Raw genomic sequence first — 16,915 nt, forward strand, 5'->3', positions numbered from 1 at the left:
CAATTGTGTGTGCATTTTATTCCCTCTTTGAACCAACTCTGATGAGAGTAAGGTTCACTAACTCCCTCTCACCTTCCCCCCTCTTCCCCTTCATGGCAAAACTTTTTCTTGCCTCTTTTCTTTGAGATAATTTACCCTATTCTCCCTTTCCTTTTCTCTTTCTCCCAGTACATTTCTCTTATCCCTTAATTTTATTTTTTAGATATCATCCCTTCATATTCAACTCACACTTGTGCCCTCTGTCCATATATGCTCCTTTTAATTACTCTTATAATGAGAAAGGTCTTATGAGTTACAAATATCATCTTCCTATGTAGGAAAGTAAACAGTTCAACCTTATTAAGTCCCTTATGTTTTCCCTTTCCTTTTTTTCTTTTTTATGTTTCTCTTGAGTCTTGTATTTGAAAGTCAAATTTTCTATTCAGCTCTGGGCTTTTCATCAAGAATGCATGAAAGTCCTCCATCTTGTTGAATGTCAATTACCCTTCCACACACCCAGAAGGATTATATTCAGTTTTGCTGGGCTGGTGATTATTGGCTGGCATTCTATCTCCGTTGCCCTGTGGAATCATATTCAAAGCCCTCTGAGCCTTTAATGTAGAAGCTGATAAATCTTGTGTTATCCTGACTGTGGCTCCATGACTGTGGTATTTAAACATGTATTGCATGAAGGTGTTATTGTTTCCTCAGTATCTCAATCAACCCCCCTCTGTGGCTGGTTCAGAAATCAGGGAAGAATGAGACATCTTATGGTAGATTATAAGAATCTTAACAGTAGGGGGAGAGAGAGAGGGACAGAGATAGAGATAGAGATAGATAGATAGATAGATAGATAGATAGAGACAGAGAGAGAGACAGAGAGAGATGGAGAGAGACACAGAGAGAAAGAGAGACAGAGAGACACAGAGAGACAGAGAGAGAGATAGAGAGTGAGAGACAGAGACAAAGAGAGACAGAGAGAGAGAGAGAGAGAAACTATTCCAGTACTTTATTTTATGATACAATGTGCAATTGCCACTTCAAGATCTCTCTTAAAAGAACTGAAAGTTTTCTTGTTTGGCTAGGCTATAGACCTTCCATTAAGCAACACAAAGAGCCAGCAAATGAGATTTCCCCCATAGAAGCATATCAAGAAACAAGCCAATGTGCACTTTTTGGGTGTTGCCATATTCTTGTGGCTCAAACTACCCTTCCCACATCCAGTTGGATGGTCAAGCCAGGTATGGCAGATATACCACCTCTCCCTCAGGGATGAGGATGGCCAGGATGCCCCCTATGGAAGGCTCACTCCCCAAATCCCTTTATTTGATATCCTGCTGACTATGCCAGAAGGGAGCAGGTCTGTTTTTCCCTAATTATGCCAACTGTAGGGTGGCATACCCTCCAAGAGAATACCGAGATACCACAGTAAGAGGGGCTCATACCAGCACGGTTATAAATTGGTTTTATTAGGGTTAATTAGGTTAATTGGGGTGTTTATTCACAAGAGACCAATCATCCTGGGCAGCAGCAGGACAAAGTAGCACCATGAATCCCTGCACCAAGCCCAGGCTAGGTCATTTAGTATATAGAAACAGAACAAAGAAAGCATTGGGCTAGGATGGACCAGGGTCAGGTATTAGTTTTTCTGTGGGATAGTTGGAGCTGCTCTTGCTGTTTACATTTATTCAAGGTAGTTTACATTTTTCTGTGGAGTCATAGGTCATGTTCCCACTCTGGCCTCCCGCCACATAATACCAATTCTCCTCCTGCACCATGCCATATCCTGTTCCACTCTGAAACCTATCCAACATTTTCCTAGGGAAGATGGACTGATTGGTTGATGGGTGGTCTCTATCCATTGTCCTTATTTTTATCCATCTCATTTGACCCTTGCTTCTCCCCTATTCAGATTTCCTATGGTCCATTTGACCCCAGCTTGAGTGACAAGGTCCAGTTTCCTTCACTCTATCAAATGGCCCCTCAGGATTCTTCCCTGCACGTAGCCATTGTCCGGCTGCTGTTGCATTTTGATTGGACATGGGTGGGACTGATTGCTCCAGATGACATGAGAGGAGAAAAATTCCTTGGGGATATGAGAGAAGAGATGAGACGGCACAAAACCTGTGCAGCCTTCACAGAGAAGATCTCTGTCAGTGACAGACGCCATGCAGACATGTATGTTGCTATTTTACTAAGGATTGCAGAATCATCTGCCAAAGTGTTTGTGGTCCATGGTGATGCTGATTCATTAATGATCCTAAAGAATTCAGTTCCTTTTTTTCATGTGACATGGAAGCTCTGGATCATTACTGCTTACTGGGATGTCACCATGACACCTCATAAACATCTGGGTGACTCATTTCATGGGGCTTTATTATTTTTACATCAAACACACGTGATTCCTGGTTTCAAGACTTTTCTGAGGACAGTTAACCCTGCTAAATATCCTGAGGACAGTTTCCTTCAGAGTTTCTGGTCTTCATTTTATGAGTGCCCATTGGAAACCACAGAACCAGCACAAGAAGCATGTTCCCCAAATGCCTCCTTGGAGATGTTACCTCTGAAATATTTTGACATGGTGGCATCTGGCAGGAGTTACACCATCTACAATGCTGTCTATGCTGTGGCCTGGTCCCTCCATGAAATGCTCCTTAGCTTGGAGATGGGATCTATGGAGGATATAAAGAACCTTGTCTCTCAACCATGGCAGGTAATGTTGACTTCTGATGGGCATCAGGTCCACCAGTACTTCTGAGATTCCATGATAATTTGGCTCAGAAATTGTCATTTTTCTGATTCCTTTTGGTTTGTCTTCTAAATCTTTTGCATTCATTCCAATGGTGCATAGGCTTTATGGTAACTTGCTCCAAACTTCCTCAGCGTCTCAGGGCTATTTGTTTTTGAAGAGTTCTGTTTCCTCATTTCAACTGTAAAATAGGCATCCTAATAACACCTTCCTCCAAGGGTTGTTGTGAGGACCAAATGAGATACTTTTTGTAAAGAACTTAGTGCAGTGCTTGGCACATAGTAGGGATTTAATAAATGCGTATTCTATTCCATACTATTTCTTCCACAAATCCCGTAAGATACTGTATTAGCCCCTGAGGTTGGTTAAGGATGAATGGAGGAGCTATATCAAGTAAAATTAATAAAGGCAGACTGAAGCAATTTGTAAACAGTGATGCATACAGCTGTTAATGAAGCAGGCCAGATTGGCAACCAGAATAAAGTCAGCTGCTCCAATGAGAAGGAGATGACTCTTTATTGACAACCAAAAAAGGGTGTTTTGGTAGTTTGGAACATTATGATCAGCTATACTAAGAAAAGTGGGCTCTCATTCAAGTGAGGCTAGTCATGCCCCTCTATGACAATTTGTATTTGTTTTGTTATCATTCAGTTCAGTTGCTTTTCAGTTGTGTCTGACTCTTTGTGACCCCATTTAGGTAATTCTTGGCAACAATACTGGAGCAATTTGCTATTTCCTTCTCCGGCTTATTTTACAGATGAGGAAATCGAGGCAAATGAAGTTAAGTGACTTGCCCAGGATCACAGAGCTAATAATTGCCTGAGGCTGGGTTTGAACTCAGGAAGAGAAGTCTTTCTGAATCTAGTCCCTGAATGCTATCCACTGCACCACCTGAGGAATGTCAGTTGTTTTATGAGATCCATCTGCATCTTGTAATCTTTGCTAAGGCATCAAAACTAGCAGACTTGCTTCTCTTTAGAGGAGATAAAACTCCTCTAATTATACAAGGACAGGCAAGGACAGACTATCTCTATGTCTCAAGATAACTTGTGGGGCTTAAAGATAACAAACAGACATCCCAGGGGCTACTGTATGAAAAATAACAACTTTTGTTTTCAGTATACCTTTAAACTGATTCAGGGAAAGCAGAATTTCTGAGCTTAACTCAAGGACACAGAAAGATGGATTTAGGTAGATGCAGATTCAATTATAAAAATCAATACAACATAAAACCAATTATATTGTAGAATCTATGTAGTAGAAATAAAGATACTAGCAACTAGAAGTGATATTAGGGCAATTAGGTGGTGCAGTGGATAGAACACTGGGCTTGAATTCAGGAAGACTTATCTTCCTGATTTTAGATCTGGCCTTGGACACTTACTAGCTGTGTGACCCTGGGCAAGTCACTTAATCCTGTTTATCTAATTTCCTAATCTGTAAAATGAGTTGTAGAAAGAAATGCAAACCACGCTAGTATCTTTGACAAGAAAATCCCAATTGGGGTCACAAAGAATTGGACATGACTGTAATAACTGAACAACAACAGAGGTAACATTATTTGATCTCAGAATGAATGCAAATTTATTTATTAAACACTTAATGTTTGACAAACATTGTGACGTGTGCTGAACATATAAATACAAAATAAAAAGCCATTATTTCTGCCTTCAAGGAACCCACTGGGAGAGCCAACGGACATGAAGAGTGGTGAGCAAGAAGGGGCCCTTTGATCCAGAAAGTTACAGGGATGATGAGTAAGGCCATAGGGGAGTATATTGACACACTTTTGCCAGGGATAATGATGTAATTTATTTGATCCAGAATTCTAGGAAAGAGGGGACTGTGGGGTATTTGGAGAGGAAATTTGTCAGCAAAGTTGCAAGCAATATTATTGAGCAGATGACTGGGGAGTAGAGATTAAAGTAAAGCACTGCTGGTCTGTGGTCTGGTCTGTCTGAAAGAAAAGGCCACTTTAAGAGGTCACTAATCAGGACTGGAGAATGTACCCTGGAGATGAAAGTATTCATTCCAATAGGGCAGAAGTTCTTAGTCTCTCTTTCTCATTTTTTAATGTTCCATACCTCTTTGGCAATTTAGACTAGCCTATGGAATCTACAGAATAGTGTTTTCAAATGTGTAAAATAAAATCCATGGGATTACAAAAAGATTATTTATATTGAATAACATTTATCAAAATATTTTAAAAAAACGAATTCATTGATCCCTGGTTAAGACAACCACTGTATGGCATAGATTTGGTCTAGACAACAAGGCTGCTGGAGTAGGCACTGAAGAAGTAGGGAACTACAGGATATTGTAGATTGAATCTTAATTTTATTATTTGAAATCTTGACTAGAACATTTTAAAAAGAAGGGTCCTCGATCCTGTGGAGCTCAAAGTCTAATGGTAGAGGCAACTATGTGTGGTGAAGGCTGTCCCTCTCATGTAGCATAGGGGTGTCATTGTGCAGCTGAAAGAGATGTAGAAGAGCCACCTACATTCTCTACTCCACTCACTTTTCTTCAAGGGAGACTTTTATTTCTTCCAGGAAGGAAAGAAGGGGATTGAGGCCAGAGGCTACCCCTGTGTTCTTCTCAGAGAGAGAGAGAGAGAGGGGTGGGGGGGGTACAAGGCTAGAGTTATATTGACTTGTACCTTTAAATATTGTTAGTCTAGAGGACTTAGCTTTCAGGTTCACACTAACCTTGCGATAGCTATTCATTAATGGGGAAAGGAGGACTCGAAGTTTTATATCTGAGGCTTGAAACTGTTTCCACCAAATACAAGTTCCACAATGAACATACCTAGCAAATAGCAAAGAAACCCATTTATGCAAGTCAACAGTAAAACAGAAGCCAAACGAAGTAGAAATAGGAGATTATATACTAGACCATACAGAATGATGAAGTTTTCCAATTGGGCTGAGCTCAGCTCAGCCAAGAAAAATCCAGATCTCACCCAAAGGGGAAATTAACTCAAATCTCTAATGTAGCAACTTGGGGATACAGAGTTAATGGAGATGATCAACTCATTTCATGCTCGCTTCTTCCCAGAGTCTTTTTCTCCCTTTAGCAACCTAAAGTGGAGTCGGCACTATCTTCTTTTTTTTTCCTTTTTTCATTCCTTTTTATTTTATTGTATAAAACAAACAGTTCCATAATATAGTACAATAAAAATGATTGTACATGACACTACAAATCTACTATGCACAACTTACTATACTTTTCAAATATACAACAGAAGTATCATGTAAATTTATTTTTTCCCTAAATTATTCTATGCATGCTTCCATTTAGCAATTGTTTGTCTGGATGCAGATAGCGTCTTTCTTCATATGTTCTTTACAATTAATTTGTGTGTTTACAATAGAGAAATTAATTTATTTGCTCAAAGTCACTCTAAAAACAATATTGTTGCTACTGTGTACAATGTTCTCTTGGTTCTGCTCATTTCACTTTTCGTTATTTCCTTCAGATATCTCCATGCTTTTCTAAAATCGTTGAGCTCATCATTTCTTATAGCACAGTAGTATTCCATCACAATCATATACCACAATTTGTTCAGTCATTGTGATTTCCACTTCTTTGCCACCCCAAAGAGAGCTGCTATAAGCACTCTAGAATACATGAGTTCTTTTCCTTTTTCCTTAATCATTTTTGGAAATAGACCAAATAGTGGTATTGCTGGGTCAAAGGGTCTGTGTGGCTTAATAACTCTTTTTGCATAATTCCAGATTGCTCTCCAAAATGGTTGCATCAGTTCATAATTACAGCAACAATGAATATCCCAATTTTACGACATCATTTCCAACATTTTCACTTTCCTCTTCTAGCATGTTAGCCAGACTGGTAGGTCTCAAATGATATTTCAAGGTTGTTTTAATCTTCATTTCTCCAATCAATAATGATTTAGAGCACTTTTTGTATAACTATAAATTACTTTGATTTCTTCATTGTAAAACTGCCTGTTCATATATTTTGACCATTTATCAATTGGGGAATGACTAATATTCTTATTTACTTTTCACACTGAAAGTTATAATTGCTATTTGTGAATTTCCCTCCATCTTATTTTTGCTCAGTATTTCCCTTCTCAGATTCTCTTTGTTCCCTATCCCTGTTGCATTATCTTATCCCCTTAACCTCTTATTCCTTATTTTACCCATCCTTCTGAAAGTCCTTCTCTCATCTATTCATACCACCCTCCTAATCTTAAGCAATACACCTTTTTAAAGTCTCTCCCTAGTTTTCTCTCCTCTCTAGAAGTTCAGAAGACATCTAAAATTCTATAAAATGCTATTTCTTCTTCAACCTAGATGAGAGTAAGGTTCCAACATTACATGTCCTTCACCCCCACCTATTTCTTCTGTATTAGCTGTTCCTTTCATGCCCAGTATTATCAGATAATTTCTCTTTTAACCTTTCCATACCCAGTTTTGTTTCTTAGAATCACCTCATCATACAAAACTCAGTCCCAACCTATCTTTCCAACTACATTAGGAATGATAACAGTTTTAAGATTACTCTTACTAATAATAATTACTAATATCAATAACATTTTCATATATTATAAGTAAATAGTTTGAACTTAATCAATGCTTCATAATTAGTCTTTAATGGTTTTCTTATATTTCTTCTGAATCTTTTATATCAAATTTTCCATTGAGTTCTAATCTTTTTGTTACAAATCCTTGAAAGTCTTTCAGTTCATTACATGTCCATTTTTTCCATTCAGAATTACACTTAACTTTGTGGGATAAGTTATTCTTGGATGTTACCTTTGCTCCTTTGCTTTTTGAAATATAATGTTCTGAGACCTACACTCTTTTAGTGTAGAAGCTGCTAGGTCTTGTGAAATCCTGATTATTTTCTGTAGTATTTAAATTGTTTTATTTTTGTCCCTTGCAATATTTTATCTTTAACCTGGGAATTTTGAAACTTAGTGATGACATTCCTGCAAGTTTTCTTCTTAGGGTCTCTTTCAGGTAGTGAACAGTGGATTCTTTCTATTTTTACTTTATCATCTTGTTCTACAACTTCAGGGCAATTTTCCTAAATAGTTTCTTTTTTTTCCTGAGGCCAAATTTTTAAATTTAATTTATTTAATATATTTAGTTTTCAACATTGATTTTCATAAGAGTTTGAATTACGAATTTTCTCCCCATTTCTACCCTCCTCCCCACTCCAAGATGGCATATATTCTGGTTGCCCTGTTCCCCAGTCATCCCTCCCTTCTGTCACCCCACTCCCCTCCCATCCCCCTTTCACTTCTTCTCTTGTAGAGCAAGATAAATTTCTACTCCCCATTGCCTGTGTATCTTATTTCCTAGTTGCATGAAAAAACTTCTTTTTGTTTTTTTAAACATCTGTTTTTAAAACTTTGAGTTCCAAATTCTCTCCCCTCTTCCCTCCCCACCCATGCTCCCTAAGAATACAAGCAATTCAACATAGGCCACATGCGTATCATTATGTATAACCCTTCCACAATACTCATGTTGTGAAAAACTAACTATATTTTGCTCCTTCCTAACCTGTCCCCCTTTATTGAATTTTCTCCCTTGACACTGTCCCTTTTTGAAAATGTTTGTTTTTGATTACCTCCTCCCCATCTCTACCCTCCCTTCTATTGTCCCCCCTTTTTTATCTTCTTCCTCCTTCTTTCCTGTGGGGTAAGATACCCAACTGAGTGTGTGTGGTATTCCCTCCTCAGGTCAAATCTGATGAGAGCAAGATTTACTCATTCCTCCTCACCTGCTCTCTCTTCCCTTCCTACAGAACTGCTTTTTCTTGCCACTTTTATGTGAGATAATTTACCCCATTCTATCTCTCTCTTTCTTCCTCTCTCAATATATTTCTCTCTTATCCCTTATTTGATTTTATGTTTTTAGATATCATCCCTTCATATTCAACTCACCCTGTGCCCTCTCTCTCTCTCTCTCTCTCTGCGTGTGTATATATATATATATATATACATATATATATATATACACACACACACATATATATATACATATATATATACCTACATATCTAGATACATACATACATATGTGTGTGTATATATATATATATATATATATATAGATATATAGATATATAGATATATATACACAGACACACAAACATATGCATATTCCTTTCAGCTACTCTGATACTGAGGTCTCATGAATCATACACGTCTTCTTTCCATGTAGGAATGTAAACAAAACTGTTTAACTTTAGTAAGTCCCTTATGATTTCTCTTTCTTGTTTACCTTTTCATGCTTCTCTTGATTCTTGTGTTTGAAAGTCAAATTTTCTATTCAGCTCTGTTCTTTTCACTGAGAAAGCTTGAAAGTCCTCTATTTTATTGAAATCCATATTTTGCCTTGGAGCATGATACTCAGTTTTGCTGGGTAGGTGATTCTTGGTTTTAATCCTAGTTCCATTGACCTCTGGAATATCATATTCCAAGCCCTTCGATCCCTTAATGTAGAAGCTGCTAGATCTTGTGTTATTCTGATTGTGTTTCTGCAATACTCAAATTGTTTCTTTCTGGCTGCTTGCAGTATTTTCTCCTTGAATTGGGAGCTCTGGAATTTGGCGACAATATTCCTAGGAGATTTCTTTTTGGGATATTTTTGAGGAGGAGATTGGTGGATTCTTTCAATTTCTATTTTACCCTCTGGCTCTAGAATATCAGAGCAGTTCTCATTGATAATTTCTTGAAAGATGATATCTAGGCTCTTTTTGTGATCATGGCTTTCAGGTTGTCCAATAATTTTTAAATTTTCTCTCCTGGATCTATTTTCCAGGTCAGTGGTTTTTCCTATGAGATATTTCACATTGTCTTCCATTTTTCAATTCTTTTGGTGCTGTTTTATAATTTCTTGATTTCTCATAAAGTCATTAGATTCCACTTGCTCCAATCTAATTTTTAAGGTAGTATTTTCTTCAGGGGTCTTTTGGACCTCCTTTTCCATTTGGCTAATTCTGCCTTTCAAGGCATTCTTCTCCTCTTTGGCTTTTTGGAGTTCTTTTGCCATTTGAGTTAGTCTATTTTTTAAGGTGTTGTTTTCTTCAATATTTTTTTCAGTATTTTTTTTGGATCTCCTTTAGCAAGTCATTGACTTGTTTTTCATGGTTTTCTCGCATCCTTCTCATTTCTCTTCCCATTTTTTCCTCTAATTCTCTAACTTGCTTTTCCAAATCCTTTTTGAGCTCTTCCATGGCCTGAGACCAGTTCATGTTTTTCTTGGAGGCTTTTGATGTAGGCTCTTTGACTTTGTTGACTTCTTCTGGCTGTACGTTTTGGTCTTCTTTGTCACCAAAGAAAGATTCCAAAGTCTGAATCTGAATCTGAATCCATTTTCACTGCCTGGCCAGGTTCCCAGCCAACTTACTTGACCCCTGAGTTTTTTGTCAGGGTATGACTGCTTGTAAAGAGTATTTTGTTCCAAGCTTGAGGGGATGCGCCATTGTTTTCAGAGCTATTTCTATACAGCCAGCTCTGCCACACCAGCACTCCTCCTTCCCCAAGAACCACCAGCCTGTTCCTGACTCAGATCTTCAGCAGGCTCTTCACTCCTGCTCTGATCTGCCACTTAATTCCTCCCACCAGGTGAGCCTGGGACCAGAAGCGACTGCAGCTGTAGTTCTGTAGCTGCACCACCCCCGCTGCTCCTGGGGCGGTGGCTGAACCGGGAACTCTTTTCACTCTGTCCCTGCAGCTTTTCCCACTAACCTTCTCTGTTGTCTTTGGTGTTTGTGGTTGAGAAGTCTGGGAACTGCCACAGTTCACTGATTCAGGGTGCTAGGGCCTGTTCTGCCCAGCTCCTAGTCTGGTTGGTCCTGTCTGTCGCTGCCCACACTAGGCTCTGCTCCCCTCCTCTCCCAGCTCTGTGCTCGATAGACCTCATCGAGCGACCATCCTGGCTGTCCTAGGCTGGATCCCTACTTCCGTCTGCTATTTTGTGGGTTCTGTAGTTCTAGAATTTGCTCAGAGCCATTTTTATAGGTTTTTCGAGGGACCTGGCAGGGAGCTCATGCAAGTCCCTGCTTTCCAGCCACCATCTTGGCTCTGCCCCTGGACAATTTCTTGAACATTGTATTCAGATTATTTTTTGATCACAACTTTCAGATAGACTGACAATTTTTATATCATCTCTCCTTTAATCTGTTTTCTAGATCAGTTATTTTTCTAATGTGATGTTTCAGCTTCTCTTCTATATTTTCTCTGGTTTTATTATATCTTTGTGTCTTATACTGTCATTCGATTCCACTTGCCCATTTCTAGTTTTCAAGGGGCTTCTAGTCTTAAGATTTTGTTTATCTTTTTCTCATTGGTTAACTTTTTCACAAATTTATTGGATTGCTTTTTTCCCTAATATTTCCTCATTCTTTCTTATTTGATTTTTGAATACTTTTTTATTTCTTCCTTAAAATTTTGTGTCTATTTCCCCCAAATGATTAACTATCTTTTCACAATATCCTTGAATAGCTTTTATTTTTTTCTATTTTCCCCCTTTCTCTCTGACTTTTGAATTCCTTTTAAAGTCATTCCAAGATTTATTTTTGGGCTTGTGACCATTTGACATTACTCTTTAGGGTAGTGGCAGCTTTTTGTTTTTACCTCACTCTTTTCCTCTCAATATGAATGTAGATCTTATACAGCAAAGTTGCTATCAATGGTCGGGTTCTTTTTCCTATTCTGACTCATTTTTATTTTTAATTTATATTATTTTCTTTTGGTAGCTTAATATTATTATTATCAAGTTTTAATCCTGAGTTGTGGATAATGTTGCCCTACTCCTCTGGTCCTCCTTACAACTGTTTTCTGAATTCTGTCTGAAGGCTCAGCCTCAGGGATTCCTCTCTTCCTCTCCTAAGCCCTAGCCACACTGTCCCAAAACTGTTCTTGCTTGCTAGGGTACTGCCCTCAATGGGTTTCTGCTCAATCTTTCTAGCCCACAGCTACAGCTGAGGATCAAGTCTGGTCGGCAATGCTAGGCCTGGTTTCTGGAAACAGTAGGGGGTCCTTCAATCTTTTCTCACTCAGGCCTGCTATTCTTTACATGAAAGTTCATGAGGTGAAAATTCCTGATGTGAAAGTTCTTGAGGCCTCATCTGTTTCCCTCAGGGCCTCCAGTTTGTTGATTCAGTGGAGTCAGGTGTCAGTGTTTCATTCAGGCCAAACCTCAGCCCCTGGAGTTTCTCTGAGGCCCTCTCAAGATGTTCTAGGAGGACAATTGCTTTACTCCTTCGTTTTTGCTGCTCTATGTACATTTCATGGTCACTTTCTGTCTGTTTGGGGATGAAATCTGGAGAGCCTGGAAGTTTCTACCTACTGTGACATCTTCCTAGAATGCATCCTTCTATCTTCTGTCTTGAAGCTGGAGGCCAGGATAGTCCTTTCAGAATGATGAGACTGAAGAAACTGAAGAGCAAGCAGAAAGTGACTGAAGAGTAGGTGTTTCAACAACCTGGCTAGCAGCTTCTGTGGGGGTATAAGATTCACCCACAGCCAGCACCCAGAAAGCTGCCAACAGCACAGGTTCTTTCGATCTGCTTAATTAAGGAAAGCAAGGTGAAGGGGTTGACAAGCTTTCTTTTAATTCAAATATCATTCAGATAGTTCAGGGGAAAAAAACCAGCACCCTGAACTTCAAAACAAAATGCAAACAAATTACAGACATAACAGACTTTGTCTGATTCAAGTCCCAACAGATAGTTACCAGAGTTCAACAAAGTTTCAACATCTGGGTTTACAAGCTGGAGGGCTCCTTAACTACAGCTGCCCGGAGTCTCCTCATCAACACCATCTCCAGAGCCCCGCACCAATGGCTCTGTCCTCCCTTCTTATAGGGCTTCAGACATCAAACATCATCTGAATCACCAGAGCTCAAGCTCTGGTGATTGGTTCTTGAGTTGGCCCCTCCCCTCAGGACCCTGGGATGTTCACATCCACATGGATTACATTAACACCTAATGGGGTTTGGGCCTGGGGATTAGCACCTAGTAAAGCTCACTGAGATAAATTGAGTCACTCAAAGAAAACAAAGACAATTCTGGTTACACTAGGTCTCTTCTTTCTATTGCCAACTCTACCCAATTACTCACTCAGGTGCAGGACATTGATCTCCACCAATCGGGAGAGAGTCCCATACTAGTGGGCTTGAAGGCTTGTGTCACATGAATACAAACAAGATATAAGCAGGATGAATTGGGATAATCTTGTAAAGAAGGCCCTAAGTTTAAGGAGGACTAGTAAAGGGTTCTTGTAGAAGGTGAGGCTTTAGCTAAGACTTGAAAGAAGCAGAGAAATCTAGGAGGCAGAGATTAGGAGGAAGAGAGTTCCCAGATCTGGGGACAAATGCTTGATGTTGGGAGAGGGAGTGCCTTGTTCAAATAACAGCAGGGAGGCCAATGTGCATGGTATGAGGAGGAGGAATTTTGCTTCTTCTGCTTGGCTCAAGCACAGGCTGGATGACCACATGCCACATATGTTATACTGGAAATTCTTTTATATACGGGTTGTATAAGATGGCTACTAATGTCCCTTCCAATTCTCAATTTCAATGTTTCAGAGGGTTGCCTTCCTTCCCTCAGGTAGCAGGAAATAACTGACCTTTCTTCCCATTCAGCTCCACTCCTTCCTGAGAAGCATCCAGTTCAACAACACTGTTGGTGACCAGGTGGTTTTGGATGAAGAAAGAAACCCTATGGCCAGATATGACATCATGAACTACTTGATCTTGCCTAATGAAACTGAAGTTCTGGTGAAAGTGGGGCAGTTTATACCCCAGGCCCCACCTGATCAAGTTTTCTCTATTTGTGAGATGGTGATACAGTGGAGCTCATTTGATGAAAAGGTCAGAAACACATTCGTTGCCAATTTGCCTTATTTGGTTGTGATAAAAAACACTTATTTGTATTCCTTCCCATTCCACACCTGTGGATATAACATACTGCTCTCCATCCATGTTTACTTCTTAGTTTCTTTTCAATGAAAAAATTAAGACAATTTTTGAAGATCTCCCCCCTTTTCTCTTCCTATCTCACCTTACCCAAATGACTCCCCCACTATTTCCTCTTTCCCACCTCTTTCATATGAAGTGGTAGCCCTTCTTCTTGTGAAAACAAACCTTTCTACATTCATGTGACCCCATTCCATCCTGTCTTCTCCAGCAGATTGCCCACTCTGGCTCATCTTCAATGTCTCCTTGTCTGCTCCCTGCTTCTCTACTGCCTGTTAATGGTCTCCTTCTTGAAACTCTTCTCTCTAGGTTTACCAACACTGTTCTCTTTCGGCTCTCCTCATACTTATCTAGACACTCTTTCTCTGTCCCCTTTGCTGAACTTTCCTCCAGGTCCCACCCAATGCCCTGGGTTTTCCCCAAGTCTTTGTCCTGGGCCCTTTACTCTTCTCCCTCTTTGCTACTTCACTTGGTGATCTCATCAGCCTCCATGGATTCCCATGGATTCCCTATCCATATCCCATGGATAGGTCTCAGAGCTACTTATTCAGCCTTAATCTCTCTGCTGATTTCCAGTCTCATGTCTCCAAATGTGTATTGAACATCTTTTACTGATATTCTATAAACATCTTAGACTCACTATTTCCAAAACTAAACTCATAATCTTTTCCCCCAAACCCTCCACCCTTTGTAACTTCCTTATTTCTTTGGAGGCTACCACCACCCTTTTAGTCACCAAGGCTTACAAAATATGTGTCATCCTCATTAGTCTTTCTCACCCTCCCCCATTTCCAAGCAGTTGTCAAGCTTTCATTTGTACCTTTGTAACATCTCTTCTGTCCTCTGACATTGCCACCACCTTGGGGCAGGCCCTTATCACCTCCCAAATGGACTGTGGCAGTAGCTTGCTTCTAGACTTTCCTGTCTCCAATCACTTCCCATACTAATGCATCTTCCACTCAGTTTTCAAATTGATCATGTTAAAGAATGGGTCTAAACATGTCACCATCCCCCCTCCCTCAATACATTCACTAGACTACAGTGGCTCCCTAATATTCTTAAGATCAAATATATTTTTTTGACTTTAAAAAGGCATTCTAAAATACATGGAAAGTCTTACAAAGTGGAAAAGTCTGGAAAGACTGATACAAAGTGAAGAGAGCAGAACCAGGAGAACATTGCACACAGTAACAGCAATATCATATGATGATTAACCATAAATGACTCGGCTATTCTCAGAAATACCATGAAACAAGAGAATTCCAAGGGACTTATAATGAAAAATGCTCTCCATTGCCAGAGAAATAATTTATGGAGTCTCAATAGTGATGGAAGTATGCTTTTTTGCTTTATTTTTCTTTCTTATTTTTGGTTTGTGTTTTCTTTCATAATATAACAAACATGAAAATATGTTTTTCATGACTGTACATGTGTAACCTATATCAAATTGCTTTCCTTCTCTATCAGGGTGAGAAGAGGAAGGGAGGGAAAGAATTTGGAGCTTAAAATTTTAAAAAAGTAATACTGATTCTTTTTACATGCAATTGGGAAAAATAAAATATTAAATGAGAAAAAAGGGGAAAAATCCTTCGAGGATACCCATTTCCTACATTTGCTGATTTCTTACATCTGACTCCCCTCCATGTACTCTGAGATTCAGTGGCACTGGCCTCCTTACTTTTCCTTCAAGATAGTCCCTCTTCCTACTCTGTGCCTTTCCTTACATCTGGGACTATCTTTCTCTTCATGTCTACCTCCTGGTTTCCCTGAATTCCTTAATTTCTCAGCTAAAACCTTACCTTCTATGAGAAGCTTCTCCTGAATCCTCTGTGGTGCTAGTTCATTCCCTATTTTGAAGTTCTCCAATTCATCCTCTATGTATTTTATTGGTACAAAATTGTTTTCATGTCACCTCCACCTGAGTTCCTTGAGAGAAGGGACTGTTTTCTTCTTCTTTTTTTTTGATTTTCTTTGTTTTCCCAACACTTAGTACACTACTGGAAATAGGAAGCTCCTAAGAAATGTAAGGTGACTGTCTGACTTTTGATTTTTTAGGCTACTTCTGAATGATGAAGTGAGAATCCTACCAGATTCTTTTTATGATATAAATATGATGTTGATACCCAAACCAGGAAGAGCCAAAAAGATAAAGAAAATTATAGACCAATTTCAATAGTGAATGTAGATGCAAAAAATTTAAATAAAATTTTAACAAAGAGATTACTAAGACAATACATTTTGACCATGCAGGATTTATACCATGAATGCAGGGTTGGATCAATATTAAGAAAGAAGAAAATTCAAAAGTGAAAATAAAATATTTTCTTCTGTTAATCTGGGCATTTTTTTGGTAAATATTCATCCATTTCACTTAGATTGTGTTTCAACAATCTGGCTAGCAGATGCTGTGGGGGTGAAAAACCAACAACAACCAGCTCACAGAATGCTGTGAGCCCAGGTTCTTTTGATCTGCTTTACTAAGGAAAGCAAGATTAAGGGGTTAACAATCTTACTTTAATCCAGCATACAAACACCATTCACTTAGTTCAGGGGAAAAAGCCAGCACCCTGAACTTCAGAGCAAATACAAACAAATTACAAACATCAACAGACCAACCTTGTCTGATCCAAATCTCAATGCATAGTTACCAGAGAAGCATCAACATCAAAGCCAGGGAGCTCATAACAATGGCTGGCCCAGAGTCACACGCCTGCTGTGGCTCACAGCTCCAAAAAAAGAAAGCCAAACCCTGGTTTTATATCTTTTTCAGGGTGACCTAAAATCGTCACAAAAATGCCTCTTAAACCCAAGTGGTCTAAAAGCCTCTGATGTCACAAACATGTCACTCAAACCCATGTAAATTAGGCTTTCCCTTGAGGCAAGGAGGTCATCAAAGACTCTTAATTTAATCAAAGAAACAAAGGTCAAACTCTTCAAGGGCACTTTGTTGAATAAGTGCTAAGAGCCCATCTTGATTCCCAATACAGATTGCCAGATTTATTGGCATACAGTTGGGCAAAATAGCTCCTAATTATTGTTTTAATTTCCTCTTTATTGTTGGTGTATTCACCCTTTACATTTTTGATACTGGTAATTTGGTTTTCTTCTTTCTTTTTTTAAAAATCAAATTAACCAAAGGTTTATCTATTTTATTGATTTTTTTTCACAAAACCAGCTCTTTAATTCATTAGTTCAACAGTTTTCTTAATTTGAATTTTATCAATCTCTC

At 39.0% G+C, this 16,915-nt stretch overlaps 1 protein-coding gene across 1 annotated transcript in view; it reads left to right on the top strand.

Annotated features, from left to right (window-relative positions):
• The window catches only part of LOC118835392 (vomeronasal type-2 receptor 26-like), a 60,388-nt gene that overhangs the window by 15,435 nt on the left and 28,038 nt on the right, over window positions 1-16,915 (top strand). The window contains exons 3-4 of the mRNA XM_036742580.1: window positions 1,892-2,692; window positions 13,354-13,581. Of these exons, the coding sequence (XP_036598475.1) occupies window positions 1,892-2,692; window positions 13,354-13,581 (1,029 nt within the window). The remainder of the gene's footprint in view (window positions 1-1,891; window positions 2,693-13,353; window positions 13,582-16,915) is intronic.

Source organism: Trichosurus vulpecula, chromosome 2, assembly GCF_011100635.1.
Source record: "Trichosurus vulpecula isolate mTriVul1 chromosome 2, mTriVul1.pri, whole genome shotgun sequence".
Lineage (NCBI taxonomy): Eukaryota > Metazoa > Chordata > Mammalia > Diprotodontia > Phalangeridae > Trichosurus > Trichosurus vulpecula.